This window comes from Salarias fasciatus, chromosome 20, assembly GCF_902148845.1.
Source record: "Salarias fasciatus chromosome 20, fSalaFa1.1, whole genome shotgun sequence".
Classification (NCBI taxonomy): Eukaryota; Metazoa; Chordata; class Actinopteri; order Blenniiformes; family Blenniidae; genus Salarias; species Salarias fasciatus.
In genome coordinates, this window is record NC_043764.1 from 28,820,625 (window position 1) to 28,845,839 (window position 25,215).

The following is a 25,215-nucleotide window of genomic DNA, read 5'->3' on the forward strand; positions in this document are numbered from 1 at the left end:
ATTTTGGGTTTGAAGCTTCAAAAGCTTTGCATAAAAGTGGGTGAACATCAGCATTAATATGCACGAGAGGGGCAGAATATTAGGAACACTGTAACATTCAGTCTTTATCTCTGGATAATGCAATGTTCCTCATGATCTCAGCTAAAGTCTGCAGATGGAACTACAAGAATGTTAAGGAAACATGACTCCTAATTTCATGAAAACAAGATTAAAGTTCAATCAGTTCACATGCATTTGAAATTCCTGACTTGAAATCACATGACAGTAACTACATTTGGTTTAAAAGAGGTCAAAGTGTCGGTCAAAGTGACGGCTGCAGAAGAATCTGACGGTTCTGTGCTTTCCTGTGACGATTTTAATATCAAAAAAATGTGTCCAGAATCTAAGACTCCACCTTTAAATGTCCTCAAAAAACACTTTCTGCTTCTGTCAGTGTCTTGCAAACACCTCGCACAAAATATCAAAAATACGTGTCATTTCACTCAGAAATCCTCCAAATGAAAATGTACAGCGACGGAGAGAGAGAAATGCATATTACTTTGAGATATAGTTGCATCTTTTTTCTTTTTTCATTTTCTTTTTACAATCAGCTGAACGACAACACCGACTTGAACACGGCATCAACGCCCCGACATGCAAAAAGAAACAAAACCCAAGGTCGAACGAGTTTAGAAAATAGTCGATATACTTTGCACGGCACACATAAAGACCCCCTTGGAGACCGCCGCTGGCGTCACACCCAGGAGCGCGAGGCCCCCGGGCTCCTCCGGCCCCCGGCCCAGAGGACGGTTTCCTCTCATCATGCTGCTCAACGTGAGTATAGGAATGTAGACATGCATAAGAAAGGAAACAAAGATACCCTGCTATACAAAGGGAGAACACTAGGTGGTAGACTTTACCCAGTGTACACACACACACACACACACACACACACACACACACACACACACACACACACACACACACACACACACACACACACACACACACATACAAAGGCCCCAGTGTCTGCTTTGGGGAATAAAATGTCAAGTCATAGCAGGGGGAGAGGGGAGTAGGGGAGGAGGGGAGGGGGGTGGGGGGGGCATGCACGGGGTAAACATCAACACTGGGGTTGGGGCATATTGCTTTTTGGAGAATGTGCGCTTCAGAAAGAAAGAGATGCGTCCAGGGACTTCCTCCAACCTTCCTCCCGTTTCTTTGAACAAAACTCAGAACCTCCGGATGCTTCCGCCGTCTCGCTCCAAGCATCCTGCCGCATCTTTTCCTCCTGCATTTCCTCTTCTCTCACCCCTTCCTCCCACCTTCCTTCGCCCTTCCTCCTCCTCCTCCTCCTCCTCCTCTCTGCAGGGGCAGCCGGAGAGACTGGCATTTCTCGAACAGCAGGTGGGGGGAAACTGCACCCAGCCTCGGCCCACGCTGGGTAAAGAGAGGGTGGGTGTGGCCCGCCAGACAGCCATGTGTGTGTGTGTGTGTGTGTGTGTGTGTGTGTGTGTGTGTGTGTTGAATCTGTGGTCCTCATTGGGAAAAAAAAGGCCAAAGACTCCCCGGAACTCATCTGAATGGACTGAACACAGTGGTGTTCAGCGTGTGGGGCAGGTAGCCCCTGGGGGGCGCCGCAGAGCCCAGAGGGAGGGAGGGAGTAACGGAGGCGTGTTAAAACAATATGGATGTATAGATATTTCTCATTAAACGAGTTCAGGCTTTTATTGCTTGTGGAAAACAGCTTCTGAAATCTGTGATTCAACATCTAATCATATAACCGGTGGTGGGAGGCAGAGTGGAGTAGGAGCTCTCTGAGGGCAAATGATCCAACCATCCATCCATCCATTAATCCATCCATCCATCATCCATCCATGCTTTAGTCATTCTCCTCCATCCATCCATCATTCCAACCATTCATCCATCCATCCATCCATTCATTCATCCAACCATCATCCATCCATCCATCCATTCATTCATCCAACCATCATCCATCCATCCATGCTTTAGTCATTCTCCTCCATCCATCCATCTATCCAACCTATCCATCTATCCATCAATACAAATATCCATCCATGACGTCAACCGTCCATCAACCCATCCATTCGTCCATCCATCCATCCACCCATCCATCATCTGTCCATCCATTCGTCCATCTGTCAGTCCATTTGTCCATCGGTCTTTCCATCCATCAACCCATCAACCAACCATCCATCCATCCATTCATCCACACTGACAGTATCTCAGTACTTAGATTGATGAAGATGGTTCCCTGTTCCCTCCATCTTTCTCTCTCTCTTCTAGGAGGATTTGGAGCCAATCGCAGATCAAACCATAAAGAATGTCTCCGAGGGCTCCTGGGTCGACCTCGGTCGTCTACCTCTAGTTCAACCTGCCTGGTAAATCTCTAATGGAGACGATAAGGGGACGTCCTAGGATGTCCTGAAGCTGTGAGCGTGGAGGAGCAGCAGCTCCACCCTCCTCCTCATCCTCCCACACGTTGAACACCACTGGACTCAGCTAACGGCCCTGGTTTCTGCTTCGAAGTGACTGGTCGTAGACTGGGGGAATGCAGGGGAACAGAAACAAGCATTCCCACAAACAGCCGTCTCCACTGTGACTAGTCAACCTGAAGCCAGAACTCGGCCTGACGTCCTCTCGGCCCGATTCCAGCCACGGAGCGTCACCCGTCAGGGGCCTGGATTCATTTAGCTTCCATTTTTTGGTGTCTTCTTGGGCTTCCTGCCAATGTGGCCGGTGTTAGTGCTGGCTGTATGAGATGTGAAGAGTTTTTGTTTTGCTCCTGTGAGGCTAGAATCACGATTTGAATTTGAAAAGTGGATGGAGAAAGAGAGAGAGGGAGGGTGGACGGACGAGGCTCGGGCGCACCTTCCAAAGACACTCGGCGAGGCAGAGAAAGAAGAAGAAGGTGATCCGGGGATGACAGGCTGCCTCCGTCATGTGCCTCATGAGGAGGAGGAGGAGGAGGAGGAAGAGGAAGAGGAGGAAGAGGTGGGCATACCTTCTGCTCCACTTAGATGAGACAGGAGGAAAGACAGAGGGTGGAGAGACAATGTGCTGGGGAGGGTAGCGGGGGGTTCGGGGATTTGTGGGGGAGGTCAGATGTGCCGGTGCAGCTCCGGTAGCGGGGAGGTGGAGAGGGCGGGTCGCGGTTCGATTCCCCGGCTCTTCATGAACGACAGCAGCTGGTCGGGGATCTCGGCGAGGACGTCCTTGGCCAAACGAGCCATGCTGAGGACCTGGTTTCCAGATCTGTCGATGTAGTCTCTGAACGGAACGAACTGAAGAAGGAAGAGAAATACACAAGTACAGATCTAAGTTATTTAGCTTGATCCATGTATCGACACTCTGTGGTATAAAATCTTTACACTGCCACTAATGTGAGAATAAAGGTCGTTTGTAAAACTCCTATTGATTTCAGACGAGGTTGATCATTTGTTTTATTCAAATAATTACTAAAATTTGCAGTATTACATTGATAAGGACAAAAAACTAAAACTTATATCACTTCAAGAAATCCTCTGCCAGCCATACATGCAGAATCATAGCGCTGTGATTTGGCACCGGTCTCACCACATTATCAGCTGTGGCTGTAAAGCAGATTCCCACATGAAGAAATGGTGTCATAGTTCAGTTGTGCAAAAACCTGATTAATTAAAACTGAGCTTTTCTTTTGAAAAGCATATCGAAAAAGTTATAGGTATGTGTGCTACAAAACGTTTCAAAACTGTACAAACGATCTGTGTGAAGAGCAGTTTGTAGAGAAAGAAATTTAAAGTGCCAACAATATTTAAAATAAAACAAAGAAGTATCAATAAAAGAGTGTTTAAAGGAAGAGTGGTGCCTTGTTCTAAATTAAGTAATGCTCCTCCTCTCCAGTAGAGTCCAGATCATACCCAATGTGTCTTTTATTTATCCATTTTGATGGTTTATTTACTTCATGATCATGAGATCTCCATTCTTGATGTTTTCAGTGTTCTGTTCTCAATAAACTGAAAACAAACTGAATGTTTGCTTTACATACAACAGGCTCACGTCAGTCGCCATAAATATCTTTAGACCGATAGAAATAAATTATTACTTTCTTTATAAGTGTTTGCTGTTGTGATCTGTAAAATATTACATACAACACATTCACTGCATGTCAGCTGATGTTCACATTCCTCATACTGAGGAGCAAACAAACCTGTCGTGTTTCCATTTTGAGAGGAACAATAGTGCAGGAACGCTGCTCAGACGTGTCTTTTCCAATAGAATACTTCAAGGAAATAGATGCAGGATTATGCAGATGCCACATATGGGTGCAAAACTGATCCAATAACCGTGTCGAAGACGGGGAGAAACGCCTGCTGCTGCAAAATATATTTCGTTTCACTGACTTTATATCCTTAGCAGATCTTCGTCTGAATCACATTTCCCATGATCCTCATCGATCCTGATCAGAAGCATTCAGCAAAGACACCTCACAGAGTGTGAACCTGTTAGGACAAGGAATCCCCATGAACCCCCACAGTTCTGAGAACAGTGAAGGAAACATATATTTTAGAGATTAGCAGTGCTTTTGTTGTTGGAACAGTCTTGTTTATACCCAAAATCTCCTCTGTCTGCTCTTGTGGGATTGTCAGGTTTTTCTCCAGAGCCCTGCTGCTCGTCCCACAAATGCATTTTCCCAACAAATATGGTACTTTACATTTGTGGAATAAGCAGCATGAAATCCACACGTTTCCTGACTTTCGGTGCTGTTTAAACATGAAGTGAGTCATGGAGCGGGGTTGGGGTGGGGGAGGGGCGAGGGCGCCCGGCGCTCATTTCAAGGACCTGGTAATTGTGAAATAAGTTCCTCAGACGCAGATTGTTTTTGCTCTGAATGGACTCTGGAGTGCTGGTTTGGCCTCCGGGTGTCTGCTCACATAATGAAACTGTCACTTAAAGTGGGGTTAATGGGGGCCCCAGCCGCTCGCTTCCTGCCTCGCAGGGACGTTAATGCCCCCGCTTCGGAGGGTCTATAAACATCAGATAAATCCCAAACGCTTCTCATTAAGCGGAAGCTCAGCCTGCTCGTTTCAGACGTGAGATGTGTCACGGTGGCCGGCCTCATCCGTCTGCTGTGTTCGGTACAACGCCGCGGCACCCGGTGCTCGACGGAGGGGGGTCAGACAGCAGTGACGCCGGGGATGAGGGGTATTGGCCCGCCTTGCTGGCTGATGGATTCTGAAGCTGCCCCTCGCCTTCTGAAGCTTTAATTAAGGACCACGGAGAGCAGCGGGGACGCTCCACTCTTCTCATCAGCTCAACTTTTATTAGATGATGCGAACGGCGGCGTGCTTCAAAGTCCCACAGCGAGACGCACGCCACAGGCGTGATTAATGTCGGCCACTCTCACATTTCTTCCTCCTCAGGTTCATTTTCTTTCATTTTCTCCAAGAGATGGAAGTTAAGACATAAATCCTGCGGTAGCAACATTTTTTTTTTTTTCCATTTTCTCTCCAAAGCTGTTAATAAATGTCAGAGTGAAGCGGATGACAGCTTGTTGTTCACCCATCTCAGATCAATATACCCCCTTTATTGCGAATTACTCATTGCAACAATTTCAACAAATGGAAAAAAAAAGAATGAAATTATACTTGAAAACTCTAAGTAAAGCTTTAAAACGTGACCTAATATCTTTGAGGTTCCATGTACACAACGTTTGAAGTGAAAACGGATCAATTTTGTGTTTTTGTTTCATGTTTACATGGCATCGTTTTGAAAAAGATACAGTGTAGGATCTAACTGTCATGTTTTACCAATAGTGGGTGCAGTTTTTTGCCTTTGTAATGAAATCACACACACTATCAACATGATCAATGGGGAGATAGATTCGTATGGACAGACCACCAAGTTGGATTGTTAATACGATGACAATCAGACAAGAGACAATCATTCAAATTGTATTCAGATGACCATATTGAACAGCAGAGCCCAAAGCGCTTCACATTCACCCATTCACACACACGTGGAGATGCTGCCATGCAAGGCAATCCAACCCATCCACTGGGAGCAGCTGAGGGCGTGAATCAAACCAACAACCTCCTGACTAGGAGATGGCCACTCTGCCAAACAAACCACAGACTTTGTTTCCCCTAAAATGACTGCATGAAGAGGAAAAAGAGGAATTTCCTCAACTGGCCTCCCACAGCTTTTACTTTATTATCACGTTTTCTCTGTTGCACCTTAAACTTTGACTTCATGAACAATCTTCTCCCAGATTGGATTTTTCCCCTGAAACTGAAAGGTATTTGCTTTACAGTTTTAACATGTGTGATAACGTCCTCCATCAAAACATTTTTTTTTTCTTATAAGTTATGAACTCGTTGATCATGAACACGAGCAAACCAACATGGAAGTGATACTATTTTGTGCAGATTCTCACATAAAAACACAAAAAGCATTTAAAACCCTTATTTATATATGCCTGCAAAATGCACACAAATAACACAATATTAACTCTATTGGTGTGGCCTTGCAGGATGCCTCTGAATGCATAGACTCTTAAAAGCTGCTGTGCACACACTGTGCAGGCTCGGAAGCATGAAACTCTACTGAAAGTGCAGCGCATTAGTGTGAACACACTTTATACGTGCAGGATGCTGGTAAATCGGGCTCTCGGTGTGCCATGTAAGAATACACACAGTCCAAAGACCGAACAAAGAGTGAGGAGTCTTACTGAGGTCCACATAAAACTAAACAGTTGACTTTTTAAACAAAACGAAGCATCTCTCCAGGGACTGAATCAGCAGAACAGAGAGACAAACAGCTGTGTAACGTCTAACTTTATCTCAGTTGGACAGTTTTAGCATGAATGTAAAAAAAAGGAAGTTTCTTCTGGATTTGTAGTTAAAGCTTTGCTCTCCTATTTGTTTTTGTTAACTGCAATAACCGTGGTTGGGTTCCATGGACAATAAAACATGTTATAGCAGCTGTGCTAGCCAGAGGCTTTTACAGCAAAAAGCCAAAAATTAGGCACGCTGTAAAAAATCCCCCTCTGGTTTCCTGACATACCGAGCCGCCATAATAGGACTGTTGGAATAAAAAGAGGAACATCAGCCGTGTGTTGTGGCCAGCGGCTTGTGTCGGGGGGGGGCCGGTGGATCGGTGTGGAGGTAATGAGGGAGCAGCAGGTGAGCGGGGAGGGGCTGCATCTGAAATGACAGCAGTGTTTACCCACAGAAAGCAAACAGGATGTAGACGAGTGAGTGGATGAATAAAACACACCCCGAGCAGAGGCCTCCTCTAATCGCCTGGCAAAACTACAGAAAGCCAGGGAAAAGAGTCACATGGGGGACAGAAATGCGGAGAAATCTTGAGATTTCAAGACAAACATAAAGTGAAATGTTGAGTTGTAAGAATGAGCATGACATTGATTTTTACTGTACACAAATTGTCAAGTCATCGTATGTACATTTGGACTCTACTGTGAATCTGATCCTCAGCAGCTTCCAGCTGCACCACAGAGAGCATCTTGACCAGCTGCCTCACCGAGCGGCACGGCAGCACCACTGCCACGGATCGAAAACTCCTGCAGAGTGGTAGAGACTGCTGAGAGGATCCCCGGGACTCCGCTGTCCTCCACACAGAGCAAAACCACCGCAGGGTCCACAGCTGAGCTGCAGGACTCCTGCCTCCCCGCCGCCTTCAGCCGCCTGACACCTGACACGCCTCAGTCATAAAACTCTGCCACTGAGCAGATTCCACGTTGTTAAAAAAGAACTTCCTATTGGTTGATCCTGATTCCAGGGACATGTGACCCTCACAGCAGGCATGAAGCCTTTAGATCCTGCAGTTTCAACGTCTTCCTCCAAGAGCTCGAGAGTGTAACAAGAAGCTTTTTATCCAAGTTTCTGCAGACCTTCATCACACACATTTATTAGATTCTGGGGTGCTGGAGCTGGAAGACACTGAAAACCTGCAGGGGAACAAAACCCACTGATTCCACAATATTATATATGCTACAATATAAGAACAGAAGCGGCCGACACAATGTGCAGTAGCCCCCAGCGGTACAGGAGGAAACGAGCGCTCGGTGCCAGTAAAGGGTTTTGGGTCTGCTGTGGCTCTTCTGCAGGTCAGAATATAAGACGTTAACGCCGGGGTAAGAGCGCCATTCTTGCTCTTTAACGACTTTCTGCTTTTCCTATCTTTAATGCATTCTCTCAGAGCTCGTTCATCAGTGTACTCTTCCTCTGCAGAGCTGCAGTGTTATCTGCTTCCTGTGGATGTTTTCATATCTGTGAAACAACTCCGAGAGGTTTTATCACGCTCGGATGCAGCTCCGTGAAAAACCTCAAAGCTAAACATAAAAGTTAAAGATGCTGTTTTAACAGAGATTAAAAAGGATAAAACACAAAGTGTCTCTGAAGCACTAAAGAGTATTTCCTCCCTTGCGTTTTCTAAAATTTACTTATTAAAAACGTTCAATGTTTCGGTTGGTGAAAGTGTTTCCAGGCGTGAGTTAAGGCTTATTTCTGTAGGCTTCTTCATGGAGTCAAGGATGGAAGAATGAGGATGAGGTGTTTTATTCTGTCCTTCTCTTCATCATCAATCTTCAGTGAGATCTTCCTCTGCTCTCCAGTAAATCACATACATCAAACAGATCCAATATATCCAGCATCGCTCTTCAGCACCATCGGAAAAAAATATTTCCAACTTTCTTTTCTTACTTTTAATGAGAAATATCAAGGTCAAAGTGATCAAAACACGGAAGAAAAAGACATTTTCACACCTTTTTAATTTATTCTGAACCCTCCCCACTCACTAATTTGCTTTTTATTCCAGGGATCACTCACTTTGCTGCAGAGTATTTTTAATTTTTGACACTTTCTGCGTTGCAGTTATCAGTGAGATCTTCTTCATGAGTTCTAATGTCTGTTCTGAAGTCACTTTTTCCTCTTTTCTTTTTTAACAGGACTGGAAATGAGCCTGAGATTTTGGTTTTGAAGACAAGGGAGCAAAGAAAAAGGAGGGTTTTTTTAAATAACTGGTCCATTTTAAATCCTTGTTTAATCAGAACTCTCTGATGCTGTTCGATAAAACAGCAAAAATTCATTAACTTCTATACAGATTTAATGTTTCACTTCATTTCCATCGGAAGCTACTTGTTTTGCGTTTGTTTTCAGGAGTCTCGTTGCTTGGATTGTTGATCTGTAACTTCAGATCTTTAAATGTTGATCTCCAACCTGCTCAGTTTCTTCTCTTTCAGACAGACGTGAACATCTCAGAGTGAGACACACACCGTCACATTTCTCTAAATGTCATCTCCTCTCTAGCGACAGACATGCAGATTGAATGGTTTGAATAATGATTGGAATTCTGAGTGTACGCCCGGCTCGTGCTGATTGATGATCGAGGAGATAAAGTATTTCTAATTCCTCAGATTTTTATTGCGAATGCTCTTAAATCACTTAATTTACAGCAGAAATAAAGGAGTTCCATGATCCACTTTGCACACAAACCTGTATTTTTCATGTAAATCTCACCAAGAGAGCCTGACGGGACAGGAAGCCAACTCGTCAGTACAAACGTCAATTCAGAGCATTTTCAATACAAAAACATCTGATGCTGATGATATTTCAATTCACGATTTCAACACTGCCTCAAGCAAATGAAATGAAATCGGGATACTGTGGTGTCTGCTGGGAGGGGGATTTCCTCACATTAGAAGGGGCGGGTTGGGTCACGTGGGGAGGCGTGGTGCACTGATGGCGGGGTTAAAAAGGCAGAAATGATCTGTCAGGTGTTGCTTCCTGGAATGACAGCTGTCACTCGTGTGTGTGTGGGGTGATAAACTACACTCTACTCCCTCTTCCGTTCCTCCACAATGCAACAATATAATTCCCCATTCCTGGGAAGCACAGCTGTAAATTACTCCTAATTCGAAGCTTTGAGCTCTCACTCGTCTGGTATTTTTAATCCAATACAATTGGACAATCTGATTAATCCTTCTTATAACTGTATCGACTGGATTTACCTCAATTAGATGAATGGATTTCTCTCATAAAGCACTTCTCCACTTCAGCGGATCAGTCACTCACACATTCTCCCAGCACTAGAAGCTTCTGTCCATTGGGAGTAATTTGGGATTCAAGTGTCTTGCTCAACGACACTATGTGGAACTGAACGTGCAACCCGCTGATTGAGAGACAACTCAATCAACTCCGCCAGCAGAGCCACAGCTGCTCCCGCGTCTCATTCTTAATAGCACCAATTTGTCTCACTCTGATCGGCCAGACAGCAGAAAGACGGCCATGTTGCCAGAGTTAGTTATGATCGTGAAGCACCGCTGAAGCTCTGAAGTACATTTTCTAACCTTACTTTGTTTTTCCACGTTCTCCCCTCACTGCTTTGAATCCTTCGCTGTGCAAACAGGAAAGGATCCGTATCGTCTGATGAATCTGACTCAGTCATGCTAATGTAGAACTGAAGAAGACGTCCTCGTCTGCCTGTTGCGTTGCTCATCACGGACGGATACAGTTCATGAAGCGACTCCCCGGTGTGTGTTTGAGTGCGTGTTCTGAATGCAAGCCTCTCTCCTCCGGGTGGGATGTGCGCCCCATGCCGAGGCTGTTGACAGAAACACGCTCCAGTCTCACCCGCAAAGTTAGCAGGAATTACAAGAAGTACCTGAACGATGTCTCTCTCGGCGAGGCGTCCTCTGGAGGAAACCCTCACCTCGTCTCCATCCAGCTCCTCCATCGCTGCGAGGGAGAGAGAGAGGGAGAGAGAGAGAGAGAGAGGGACGGGGAGTCAGAGCGAGGAGCGCTGGGGGAGAATATAAAGGAGGGACGAGATGTGCTTTTGGATTTTCACCACATAATTGTTGAAGTGGAACGCAGCGTGGGGACGGTGAGCTGGAGAATGGCTTTCGATGCTTTCTGCAGTTTCTCATGTAAAAAAGGATGCACAATTACACTTCAGGTCCCAAAAAATGAAAATAATAGGAATGAAGCTGTAGGAGAGCTTTCAGGCAGCCTGCACAACTGTGGCTAAATATAGAAAGGAAAAAAAGAGGGTCTGAAATTGCGCTCGGCTGGAGGTTGTCGCTCTCAGAGGTCTTCACAAACAAGCACCTGTGCAGCGGCGAATAACTGGCGTCTGGTAAAGGTAGGAATCAGGCGACGCACGCCACGCGGGGGCCAAATCAACAAGACCGGACCTGGGCAGGGTGGAGGGGCTTCGGCAGCGCTGCTGTTCAGATATTCAGCACACACACTCCCCGGAGAAGGAGCTTCAATTAGTCAGAGGTGCACAGTTTGACCCCCTGACCTCCAAACACGCTCCGGCGCCCGCGGCGCCGATCCGCCGTTCGATTGCTTAAACAAGGAGAAAATGACAGCTGATCCGACACGATGATGAAGCACCGAGTCGTCACAGGCCGGCGAGCGGCGGCAGCTCCGCGAGTCACTCATTCACTCATTCATTGATCTGCGGCCTGGAAGGCGCCCGCTGCCTCCGCTTCATTGACTTTTCCTCGGCGTCTCTCCCGGGACCGGTGGAGCCGAGTCACCGGGAGTGCATAAAGGAGCAGGTACGATCCGGCTGCGGCGCCCGGTTCCCTCTGCAGCCCGTCAGGCCCAGTGAAAAGTCAAGGTTTACGTGTGAACGCTGCTTTTCATACAAAGTGTGACTTGGTTTGTGTCGTTGCACCGTCGAGGCTTTTAACATCTGAAATTATTCGTCACACGCTTCTCGACCGGATGTGACCGGCCTGCTGATCCGCCGGAGTTCCCATGTTTACCGACGACGGCAGGCTCTGATAATCTGTGTGTCATCTTCCTCCTCCGGGGTTTCTGCAGATCTATGAGCCGTGTGGCTCATTCCAGCAAAGCATGAATATTTCGAGGAACTTTAGTGCCGATACTCACATACAGGACACGTTCATTGGGATTCAAACCCATAACAGTTTGGGTTTCAAAGTCTTGGTTAAAGACACTTTGACAGACTTCATTTAGCATCTCACAGCTATACTGTTTTCTACTTCTCATTTCAACTTAAAGAAATAAGTTTGGAGATTTTTTTTTAAAGCTGGCCACATTAGGACGTAAGTTCTCCAGTTTTTCTACTCGCCTGTCTTCGAGAGCCACTCCATGCTAGTTTGGGTCTGAGACAGAAACAGCTGAAAGGTAAAGTCCGACTGTACTATGACTACAGAGTCACGAAATGCTCCCTACTCCGAACTCGGGCACATGGGACAAAACAACGAGGCGGAGACACAGAGGACGGCTCTGACATTCCATCCACCACGGGACCGAACGCTGCTCCGCCGCGAGCCTCCTGCTCCTCACTCACCGTCAAACTCTGCCGGCCCGACGCCCACGATGATGATGGACAGAGGCAGCGACGCCGCCTGTTCAGGAGACAACAAGACAGGAACAGCGTCGCGTTACAGACCAGAACAAATACACGGATGTTAACATTCCGCCCTGCCTGCTGCGGGAAACCACTCAGGACGGACGTAATTGGATGAGACACCTTCTGAAGAGGATTTTGACAGGTTATTCAAAGTAATGCTAACCCCTGCTAACAATGAGAGGCTAATAAGCAGCAAGGATGTCACCTCCGCCCGCCTCCGCCCCCCCTCCTACAATTGAATTCTAGATAAGGAAGCGTGTGCTGCGCTGAGGGACTGCAGCCTCATTTCCAAGGCAGCACTTATCACCCGGTGCTAATTGCTGGACACTAAATTGTTGTTCTTGCTCCAAAGCACTCGGAGAAAAAGTGGAAAACTATTATTTGGGGGGGATTTAATGGAGCTTTGACCAGCAGTTCTCACACAAAGGAGGAGAAGGGGGAACTCAGGGGAAAATATTGTTAATCCTGTGTGTGTGTGTGTGTGTGTGTGTGTGTGTGTGTGTGTGTTTACTAACTTCTGTCCAGGCTAAAAATCAGAGCCCACAACCTTTTAAATACTGTTTGAACTGAGTGATTTTAATATTGACAGCAGTAAAAATAAACCCAAATTTAAATACTATGTCTTGAAAACCTGATATTACCTAAAGTGGCTCGGCATGTTTAATATAAATCCTTTAGTCCTGGAGCGACAAACTTCATAGCACAGACGCTGCTCTGAGTCACTTTTGACCTGTAACACTTGATACAGGCCAAAAGTGCATCAAATTAAGTAAAACTGTGGTCCAGCAGAGCTTAAATTTGACAATCAGCTGTTATAATTTCATATATATCAGCTGCTGTTTTAATGTCTTGTGTAATGTAGCGCAATAACAGATGGTTTTCTCCTTAAACAAGCACAGGAAAGTCTAAAAAACTGTCTGGCTGCTCTAAAAGTTTTACAGAGGATTCATTATTCATGTATTAATGGCAGACAGGCTATTCATGCTTTCTAAATGAGTCTGATATGAGAGTAAATTCACATCCATGGTCACAATATGGATAAAGGTCTGAAGCTTGGGTGAAAGTTCAGGCCTCAATGTCAGGGACATTGGAAAGAGAGAGTGTGTGTGCGTATGTGTGTGTGTGTGTGTGTGTTTGTGTGTGTGTGTTTGTGTGTGTGTGTGTGTGTGTGCGTGCGTGCGTGCGTGCGTGCGTGCGTGCGTGCGTGCGTGTGTACTTTTACCCACATTGACCACAGCCTCTTTGGTCTGGACCATGTCAGATATCACTCCATCTGTGATCATCAACAGGACAAAGTACTGAGAGCCATCTGTAATCTCTGCTGCACAGCTGTGGGAGACACACACACACACACACACACACACACACACACACACACACACACACACACACACAGTGTTAAGCCAAAGTTCAGTCAAGGTGTAGAGAAGACAGAAATACCCTCAGTTAGAAGGTCGTCAGCCGAGTCGTTTCACATAAAAACACCAAAGCATTAAAAAAAGACATTTGTCACATCTTCTTTTTGGAAATGAGAATCATTGTGAATACATGTGACTTAAATACTCTCCATCATTTACAATCCCGTAAATAAGTACATTAAAATCTATGCTTTTTCAGCTCCATTTATGACATAGCTGGAAACCCGAGCTAAAGTATTGAATTTAGTCTTGTAATACCTTTCTAGACCACAAGAGGGTGTATTGAGTTGCTTCACAAATAGGTAACACAACAATTGCTGAAGATTCAGACATAAAGTGTAGGTTTACATCATCATTTATTCATTAAAAATAACTTCTGTTTATGTTAAAGAAAAAACATATCTTGGGTTGTTGGTAATACTTTGCATCGTTTGGCGTGAGTGTTGTTTTCTAAAAGTCTCGTCGTCATTAAGTTGCACATCTTTCTCACAATCACACACAATTGCACCTATAAATCAGAAGGAAGCAAAACTTTTAAAGAAGAGAATCATGCTACCATGACTCAACAATGACTCAACACTGTCACCCAGTGGACAAACCTGGTATGAGTTTTGTGAGAATTCTGTCAGATGACAATATGCAACTCAGTATTTGTCAAAAAATCTGTCGTGACGATGAAAACAAAAGCAGTCAACTGGTAAATAAGACATTTATTGTCAATGTTCAAATTAAAGCTAGGGTTGGCGATCTGAATGAGATACATTTTTTTAAATACTGACCCGATGGGAAGCAATTCATAGCGTGTTTTTAAAGTAGTTTGGAAAATATCCGCTATCTACAGCAGGAGTAAAACGGGACAAACAGCAACCAATAGTCTTGTCGGGACACCTTTTTTTTAAACCAATCAAATCCCTTCGCCGTTTGACCTGCCCCCTGCGCGTACATGTCAATGGCGTGCACTGACCCTGGCTCAGTGCGCGCGTAGAAGGATGGAGCGTCGCTGCAGAATGGCGGAGACGAATGTTTGGGGGTTTACTTACCAGTGAGTGCGCCATAACTTGGCGTAGTGCAAATAAAGAAAAACGAAGAAACGAAGCGCTGCGGACAGGTTAGGCCAGGAACGCACTGGACGCGGAAGCTCCGTGTGCGCTGCGAACGTCTCCGCGTCTCCGCTGCCAACGGGAGCTCCTCCAATGGGGTGGGAGCTGGGCGGAGCTAAGCGGAGCCTTGGGAGATGCTACATTCGTGCTACATGCTAGTTTTCCAAGATCGCCAACCCCAGCTTTAATATAGCTTAATTTATGACCATCCAGAAAACATGGAGTTGTTCCAGCATTTCAATGCTCTACTCTATATCTTCTTATATCTTAGAAAGGCATTTCTTCTTTTGGCTTTAAACATTTAGCTTTTTCCTTATTTTCACTAATGAACTGGAGACAGTTTTACATCCTGAACTCATGTAGAAATGCTTCGTGTTGGACTAAAATCATTCGCCTTAAATCTCGAGCCAGCCTCCTCAGATGTGAGCACCAGACGGTTTTGTTGGGACGACTGTTGGATTTGAACAATTAAATCAACACCTGGAACTGATTATTCTTTTTTTTAAGTACTCAAAAGTGTGATGAACGTCCTTTTGGCTCTTGGAAGTGACTGTAAAACATCAGTCACATGTGCTTTTCTTTTGAAGAAAGTCCGCTTAAGTGCCTGCGCTTTTTCAGAGGATGAATAGTTTCCGTCTTTTCCATGTAATATATGTATATAACTTTCTCTCATGAATATCAGAGCTGGAATCAGCCCCTCAGGGTGCATAAATTCTTCCTCGAAATTATAAATCCCGGGTAAATGAAGAACCTGGCAGCACATGATTGGCCACGAGAATCTAATAAAAATGACACTTCCACACAAACACTTGTGTATTCTCCACACAGCGCTGCCCCCACCACGGTTATTTTTATGACATTAATGATTCATTGGGCTTCTCCTCCGACTGATAATGAGGCGGGACTCAGACGTAAGCTGTTGTGTTTACCGCACGAGAGAGAGAGAGAGTCCTCACGGCCAAAGATTAAATGTTATTTCCTGCTTCTGTCTATCAATTATTTCCAAGTCTCTGCCTTTAAGGGTAGCTGGCAATAATCCTCTTAACATCAACGTTTTAATGGCACACTTTCTTTAAACAGAAGCCGATTCAGTCAAAGTGAAAGGAGTAAATATAATATTAAATATTACAGAATAAAATATTCTCATTTGACTGCAAATAGCAAAAGGTATCAACTAGAAGGTGAACAAACAGCTGATGATCAATAGATTATATGTTGTGCTGCAGAGAGCTTCTAACAAACAGTTTCTGAAATGAAACTTTCATCAGGAGTCATTTCCATACTCTAGTTAGTCGCTTCTCCATCGATTCAAAGACGTTGAAAGACAATCGAGAAGATTTACGAGTCTGTTCAAATTCAAATTAATACCTAACCAAACATGGACGCTCTTCTACTCCACGCTCGACGCAGGAGATCCATGTGAGTCTAATGAAAGAACGGCGCTCTGAGTCTCCGGCAGTCACTGCTCATCGCCTCCGGACTTCTACAAGCCAGAGGGATAATTGCTCCATTATGGAAGAGCAGAGACATACGTCGAATGTGAAGGTGGATGAAAGACGCGGCAGCCAGTCTCTCGGAGGAGAGCGGCAGTCGTACTGAGAGAGGAGAGCAGGCGTTGCTCGCCCTCTGAGCTCTCCTTCTATTTTTATACTCTGAACGTACACGGCAGGAGTGGAAGCGGCGGCTCATCTGTGAAGGTATCTGACAGAACTATGTGCTCTGGCATTGTGCGGCTCCACATAAAGTACGTGTGGTTAGTTCAAAATGAGCTGCTCATGGCGGGAATAGTCCAGAATTCAGCTTTAGCAGATATCTGAAGCTGCTCAGTTCAGTGTTTGATCGCTGGTTTTCATTTTGGCACTTTGAGAGAAAATCAGTCTTTTGTGACACAGTTTTATGACTGAATGTCAAGTTTATGACCTCCTTGAAAGGCCTGTGTGCTTATTTTCATAAGCTAGATGACATGTGGTGAGAGAAATCAGCCCTCGCTGTGCGGCTGAACAGTTTCTAGTCAGCATTTTTAACAGAATTCTGTTTTGATCCTCTGGAAAAACAACAATAATACTCTTAAAACACAACACTGTCTGACACACTGATTACACCCATTAGCTGTTGAGACCTTTAATGCTTTTACCTTATCAAGAGCTTACTTCATTGTTGTCCAACATGTGGCCTGCGGGCCAAAACCGGCCAGACAGAGGCTGCTATCCTTATCATTGTTTTTTTTTAACAGTCAGTCTGATGGATGTACAGGAAAGCATGGAGACATTGCTTTAAAAGTGGATATTTTAACTTAATATTATCAAACTAGCTGTTTTTTAGCAAGATGATATGAAATAATCTGTTTTCACAAGTAGCATAAATCCTCTAAAATAAGTTTTCATTTCGTTTTTCCGTTTCTTGAACAGACCGAGACAAACCTGAGTCTCCACTCTGACTGCAGATCTAAAAATAGAAACTCTCCTCTAAAGTCTCCTTGTTTCATCTCTTTTTACACCAACAGAGAAAACAAACACACAAATTCACCCTGCCAAACATCCGGCCGGCCGCGTGCCAATGTGTGTGTGTGTGTGTGTGTGTGTGTGTGTGTGTGTGTGTGAGGTGGTCTTCCATGTTGAAATCCCTCTTGTTTCATCGAGTTTTTCTAACTAGCACACTGAATGAAGGCACAAGCCGCAGCCTGGAATATCTGACGGCACGTCGGCGGCTTGAGGATGCAAATCAGGGTTTTTTGGGGGGATAATGAACAGATTTTCACATTGTGCTCGTAAACAAACTGGTGTGTGCTGAATAAAACCCGAACACCTGGAGGATGCTACAGGGGGAAAAAAGTGGAGCATTATTAAGAGGATTTAAAGTGAAATATCTGAGACTTTACTAGAGTTTAATAAGAAGTGTGTGTTCGTCTATTAGGACGGAGGAGATTAGAAATAAGTGAATTATTCTGGACTGGCCTCACAGGGGAAATCACCTCAATGAAGGAAAAAAATTCTTAATAAATTTATCTGACTGGAGACTGAAACTCCCCAAAATACATCATAACATATCAAAACCTGCAGCAAGAAGATGCAATTTTCCCTCAGTCAGAATTATTCTTGCCATTCATGATTCATTGTAGCTGAGAAATAAATCCAGTGTCAAGGTTGTAGAACGATCAGAAAAGACTCATTGTAATTTAAAAGGTATATGAGACATTTTCAGAACACAAAGAATGATATGAACATTTCTGTTAAACTTTAAAACAATCTGAACAGAGACATCAAAACCATTGAAATCTACCTTCTTCTGTGAATAAAGATACATTTTGAAATCATCCTGCTTTAATATGTGATGTTCTTCTTATTATTATTGTAATGAAACATGAACCTCTTCTGTGTCAAGAACACAGGAATTCTTCAGACTTTACTATTAATTAATGCACTTATCAATCCAAATTCCAAATGAATTAGTGTCCCTTATGAGACTGAAGTGAAGGAAACAGGTTTCCCCCGAGGTTACCTGAAGTACTCGTATATCAGATCCCAGTTTGTTTTAACAATCTTTGATAATCAGTAATTATTACTGATCGCCAAATAAAAGAATATTACCAAGTTTTTGCATTTTAAATAACTTAGAATAACTCAAAAACAAATGTTGTCAGACCAATAAAAAATTCATTAATAATTAATAATTTTCTTCTTATTACCATATATATAGATATTTTGTATTAGAACTGCTACAGCATCAGTTACACACAACTGAACATCATTTAAAAGCTAAAAATCAATTTTTATCGACAAATTTGTTCAAAGTTCTTACTTTATGTTTACATTATTTAAAACTCCTAATTAGACATAAAAACAAAACGATATCCTGGAATATGACTTGTTGAGCTGATTGAGCTGTAAATTCTCCCTCAGCTGACAGTTTTGGGATTAGATGCGACGCATCTGCTTGTCTCAGGTCAGATCATCAGGATAAACTGTCTGCTTTAAATGAGCCGATTAAATCATGAGAGAGGTTTAAATTAGACTCAGAGCCATCGGGAGGAAGAGGAGGGCGGGAAGCCGGTTATTGATGTATGCTTTTCACCATTTCCTGTCAAGCGATCTCAAGACAAACTTCTCAAACGGACTCAGCCCGATCCCCCAAAATCCTCCGTTCCCCCCAAAATAACTCAGCAAATGTTCCTCAAACATTATTATCTCCCCGCACGAGGAATGAAAGCGATTATTAGCCGACGGGAGGCGTGACCTCTCTAATCCTGCATGTGTTGACTTCTCCACGCTCAACGTTTCCTCCGCAGATCTCTGCATCCGTAATCTGGCGAAGAGGCTTGTTTTTCTGTCACGATCCAGGCGTGTAAATCCCAAATTAACAAAAATACCCCCCAGCTCCGGGCGGGGAAAAACAAACAAGCCGTGGGATTAATCTGATGGAAAGGGCGGGATTGCGCTGTCAGTCTTACTTTGCCACTTTGTTGATGACGGGGGCGAAGTTGGTGGGCCCGTAGAGCTGCACCGTCCTCAGGCTCTGGAAGTAGGCCTCCAGCACCCCCTCGATGCCCACGCAGTTGGGATTATCGGCGTCACCGCTCTGCAACACACAGACCGGACGGAGCAGGTGAGAACGACCTGTCCGGGATGAAAGCTACATTCTGTTGAGATCGTTTAAAAAAAACCACAGAAGAGATGAATCTCCATCCATCACGTGTAAAACAGCTTTTGAGTCGATACATTCAAGGGATCGATTTATTACCATCCTGCATCAAACCTGCTGAACTACACTTGATTTGCTACAAATCGCACCTTGATTGGCGTCATGCACGAACAGGGGCACTGAAATGAGGATTTAGCATATTTTACACCTCGTTTACACGAGAGCTGCCGGCTGGAAAAGTTGTTGCTTCCAAGCCGACTCGCTTGTTTTCGCCCTCCAAGCCACCGAGCGCTGCGACTGAGCTTCCACGGGTTGGAGAAGGAAATTGTGGGAGATGATCAAACTCCACACAGAAAGGCCTGGAATCGACCCGGTGAAGTGTGAGAGCCCACCACTACTCCACTGTGCCACCTGAAGCATGTAAAGGCCCTTCTGATTCTTAATCCTCGTCACATTGTGCGCGGTGCGGAGTTGCAGACAGCTGTGTGAGCTCCGGGACGTTCGACCCGGAGCGCCGAGCTGCTAATCAGCAGCGGTGAGGAGGAAGTTGAGGGGAGACGTGGAGCGGTTTAATGAGGGAGCCTCACATTTGTATTGTGGCGGAAACTCAGAAAGCACACGGTCACAAAGCAGCTGGATTAATAAAAGAAGAGTCACAGAGGCAGAAAGCCACCATATAATGACTTTTAGTCCCCAAAGTGTCTTTTGTTAGATCCTCTCAGCCTGGAGGAAGCCAGCACCTTTTCAAGAAGTCCTGCTATTTTCAGACTTTTCTCCATTTATATATTCTTCCCACAATTCACGGTTCGGAATAACCACAAAGTTAAATTCAGCTCTGTGAAACACGAATATTTTTGGTTCTGTTCTTAAGCCCCCGACTTTACCAAAACTCCCACTGCCGTGTAACCGGCGGAGAATTTGATCCACTGAGGTTTGAAGAGCAGGAGCTGCTGTGTTTCACACGCCTGGGACTTTCATGAAGAGCACTCAAACCTCTTCCTTCACAATAAGAAAATATTAAATATGTGGCAAAAAAAGTCAAAGGTTTCCTTTCAGTTTTAACCACTGCTCTTTCTAAACACGGACTGGAATGACCATTAGTGATTATAACGTAGCACTGCTGAACAATAATGAGGGCAGACATTTTGCATGTTGAAGGCAAACAGACTGTTCTGGAAATGTGACAAAAATACAGAGATTTTGTAAATTAATACATAAGTACAGAAATTGTACTGAGGTACGATATTCCAAAAACAGCAGTTCTGAAACCTGTTATCCCAGAATCCTTTAAGGCCTGTTCCAGACGGGTTTAGAATGATGCGGTAAAGTCATTTTTTCAGACAGATGTTGCATCAACAAGGAATTGCTGTGTTCAGATAGAAATCACAAATTTATGAAACCGGATCCCAGAGTAGGTACATCTGAAAATGTTTCTTCAGTGTGTCTAAATTTCTGGACAAAAGCCACTAAATGCTGAATCTTATTATATATAAGCTTATTTTTATTCTATTGACACACAAGAGTCATTTTAAAAATGATTTATATTTCTTAGAAAAGTTCAGATTTGCTAAAATGTCCTTCCTTCCTGTGGCCATAAAGCTATGTATATCTCCTTCCTGTAAATACGTTCTGCTTTGTTTTGGTTAATTTAATTCACTCTGTGCTGATATTAGTGCTTCTACAAATTCACATTTTAAATCAGTGCTTTAAATTAAATCTTAAATGTAATATTATGTGATGTCCAACTGTCTTTCTGTTATTTCTGTGTGAATAAATGCTTAAAGGAATTTCCCTCTGGGATTAATTATTTCTTTTCTATTCTATTCTATCATGTTCTGAAATGTCAAAGTGGTCTGAAAAAAATCCTGGAAAACTGAATGAAACTGTTAAAATCAGAAACACAAACAGCTGAAAATGTAATAATTTTCACCATTCTAAACAGTAATTAAAACTACTGTATAAGTAAAATTGTAAAAACTGCATCAGCCTCATTTTAAAGGTTAAATATGTTTTTTGTCTTCAGGTAAGTTTGATTTGATGGAAAATCAGTTTAATGCCTCTGGTTATAAATGACTCATTTCTTGTTTCCTCCTCCTTAATTTCCTTTGAGCTTGTTTTGACTTTCAGCACGACTGAATCCACAATGCATTAAAACAAAGCTGTTTTCAGCATTTTCAGTGGTTTCCAGTCGATTGCCAAATTCTTTGATGAAGTTTCATCTGCATGAATGGTCGACGGTCACACTCTTACTGAATTCATCTGACAAGACGTTACAGTCAAATATAAATCCGCTCTCGCCAACATACACAAGCAGGAAACTTAAAAAATCATCTTTAGATGGTAGAAAAATCATTGAAATAGGATTTTTGCCTTATCTGCTTCTCCAAACCATCTTTTCCTTCCTGTTGCTTTACTTGATTGATGGTTTTGCATTTCCACGTTTTAGGTTAAAATATGGCAATCAGTGTTTGGTTTAATATCATATTACCATGTGGAAATGACCCAAAAGCACTAAAATATCCCGAGAAAGCACTCTGGGGTGGGGTGTTTGTATGACTGCCCTCTGAAGGGTTAATGTTTTATTCCGAGCAGCCTGTAATTTAAAATGCCACAGCAGTCAGTTGGGTGCTGGCTTTCTTTTTCTCTGCTGAAAAGCCTGTGAGCATCCAGGCGAGGAGGAAGAGCTTCAGTGTCCCTGAGGTCCAGAGCAGAGGTGTGTGAAGAGGGAAGTGAGTGCCCCCCCCCCCCCCCCCAGCCGCCCGGCGGGGGCTGCCAACTGTTCGGGGGTACAGGCTCAATCAAAAGGTAATTGGACATTATTTTAGTTTTCAAGGGGAAATCCCTTGAAAAAGCTTTAATATGTGAAATATGGCGAGAAGCTACAATAGATCTTTGGTTTTTCCACATTTTTCTAATGTCTGACCTAATCAATTGGTAATATTGGTCCATCTTTCATCCATCGTGGACTCAAATAACATCTTGATGAAAAAAGTACAGAGGAATTCCTGAAATCTGTTTAAGTGAATGACTGATAAGTCAGGACTGTTACGTTCGATTTTTTGTTACTTTGATTTACAAAACCAAAGATCTCCTTTCTGATACTGTCGATATGTGATCCAGAAATTCCTTCTCACTCATCTTCTTATCTGACAAGACGATCTTAACGTGAGAAAATGTAGAACTATCAGAAAAGAGGACCTCATCATCAAATTAACATTATCTTCAATACAAAAACAATAAACCCAACACGTCTGTCTTAAAATAGCATTTGCAGTGTAGATATCAATATTTTAACTTGAAAACTGATGCAGAGCATACACTGTAACAACAATATCAATATGTGTTGTAATATCGACACAGCGTGAACGTTGACACGTTTCAGATCTATTCAGGTGCTTCTGTTTCCGGCGTGTTAAGACGAGAAGGTGACTTCACGCCTCTCTTGGTCCTGTCCTGCAGGTGACATGTTGAAGGTGACACAGCAGATCAGTGTATCAATGGATTGATGGAAGGGAAATAGAGAGAAGGCTTCTCCAAACTTGTCTCAGTCAAGGCGATGGTTCCCTGAAAGTCTCCACATTTACCTCTAAGAAAGAGCATGGATCGTGCCTTTGATTGTTAATTCACCCAAACAATCCACTTAAACCACTTCCACTGCATTATTAAAGCAGGACTCTTTGTGATAGAAGCAATGGGCTGTTTTCAGAGACTTGCGACGAAGTCTGAAGATCATCTTTAATCCATTCCAATCTCATCCTGATCATTTCAGAGCCGACAGAGCCTCGTCGTGATCTCTGCCGGCTCTCAGGTTGCACTGTAAAGTATGTCAGCCAACCATGAACTGGGGCAGAAAGATGTGAAATCTGAGAGAATCTGAGTGATGCAATGGCATGTCAATGTGTGCACACCAACTCTACAAAAGAAAAGGCACAGGGAGAAAGCTACTTTATATGCTGAAAGCCGTCGAAACGAAGGGTTTACATAAAGAAATCAGGCCGGTTTTGGCTTCAAGTGATGTTTTGAGTCATGAGTCCTCCAGACAAGGTAAAACCTGTTGAACACCACCTATCATCCTCTGATCCACTCAAGTACAGATGGAACTATAATTGAATAACTACTGTTGAACAGATATCACTAAGTTATGTGAAGCCTAATAATCTAAATGCCTCAGAAAAAGAAAGGAATAAAACCTCACCGATGTGACTCAAGAAAAGTCTCACTATTTGGATAGAAAATATGAAAGCACCTGGAGTGTGACCTTCCAGGCTCCATTAGCAAGAGCAAGAAAAATGAATAATTTTATTTGTTCTCTGCACGGCTGTTCAACGGTAATGAACACCATTTGATTTACAAGTGCTTCTTATTTGACCTCAACGGTCTGGGTTTCATTAGGCTGTGCTTTGAGTCCATGAATCCTGCGTATCTAAGCTATTAGCAACAATCTGTATCTTAGGTTTACAAATTTCCACAACAACAATTTAGAATGGAATATTTTGACTCTCACTGTTGGACTATCAGTAGCCCAAACTGACAGCGCACCATTCATCAAATCAGACAAAACCTCACTCGACCAACTGGAAGCGTCACTTGGAAACAGATGCCTTCGAGTTCACAAAACACTGTCAAATTATTGTACATTCAGCCTGCAGCTCTGGAGACGCTCCAACTCAGCCGTCTGGCCGTTGAAATCTGGGCTTCGCAAACCTACTCCGATCCCTACGCCCATTTATCTACTTCTAACACATCGACTGTGAAGAAAAGATGTTCACATGTTTGCCAAGCAGATGCCCAACCCCGCCGCCGCCTCGAGGAGCTAAAGCCCGAATGTATCCGCTCGGAACAGGTACAGACTTGGCTTGATTTCAGATCAGGATCCCGTCATTTCTGACTGGTTGCCCTCATCCCTCAGGGGGGAGCGAGGAGGAAGTGCAGGGGATGCTGGGACACTCCCGCTGGCAGGCAGATGAGCCAACTTCTCAACTTGCGCGACCAGCTGTTGTCGCAGCTACATCTCCTGGTCCAAGCCACACCCCGCCAGGCCCGAACAGGGCGTACGTGCTTTGGATGTGCTCTGTGTGTGTGTGTGTGTGTGTGTGTGTGTGTGTGTGTGTGTGTGTGTGTCTTACCAGTGGGAATGCGTGGGAGATTTTGCCGTCAGGGGGCAGCTTAGCTCCGAAGCCATAGGCAGGAAAGAGCTTGTCGCTGTCGTAGTCCTGGATAATCTCTCCCACTGCCTTCAGGGCCATGGCGTACGCATTCATCTGATAGGGACTCATATAGTGCAGAGAGGTGGGCTGGGAGGGGTTACCTGAGAGGAACACACACACACACACACACACACACACACACACACACACAAAAACACACATACACACACACACACACACACACACACACACACACACACTGTTATTTCAGGTTCATGATCAGAAACTGGATTTTGTTGCATTTCTGAACTTTGTGAAGTAAAACTTGGAACAGTACTTTTTTTTTTTAAATAAATAGCAAATATATTTAGCCTTTTCAGCCATTGTAAATTTTGGCATGGTTTACGCTGTTTCATTGAAACATGCACATAATTTTACCAGGGATTTGAGCAGCTTCAAGCTAGTTTAATCTCGTTATCGAAAGTGATTTCAGTCTATTCCGCATTAGATGTCATTACTACA

The 25,215-nt window shown here is 43.9% G+C and overlaps 1 protein-coding gene across 1 annotated transcript in view; it reads right to left on the reverse strand.

Moving 5' to 3' along the window:
- Positions 1–3,084: 3,084 nt before the first annotated feature.
- The window catches only part of cpne9 (copine family member IX), a 64,364-nt gene continuing 42,233 nt past the window's right edge, over positions 3,085–25,215 (reverse strand). Inside the window, exons 13-18 of the mRNA XM_030119172.1 lie at positions 24,673–24,854; positions 19,356–19,483; positions 13,617–13,719; positions 12,328–12,385; positions 10,663–10,736; positions 3,085–3,284 (exon numbers count right to left, since the gene is read on the reverse strand). Of these exons, the coding sequence (XP_029975032.1) occupies positions 3,102–3,284; positions 10,663–10,736; positions 12,328–12,385; positions 13,617–13,719; positions 19,356–19,483; positions 24,673–24,854 (728 nt within the window). The 3' untranslated portion in view covers positions 3,085–3,101. The remainder of the gene's footprint in view (positions 3,285–10,662; positions 10,737–12,327; positions 12,386–13,616; positions 13,720–19,355; positions 19,484–24,672; positions 24,855–25,215) is intronic.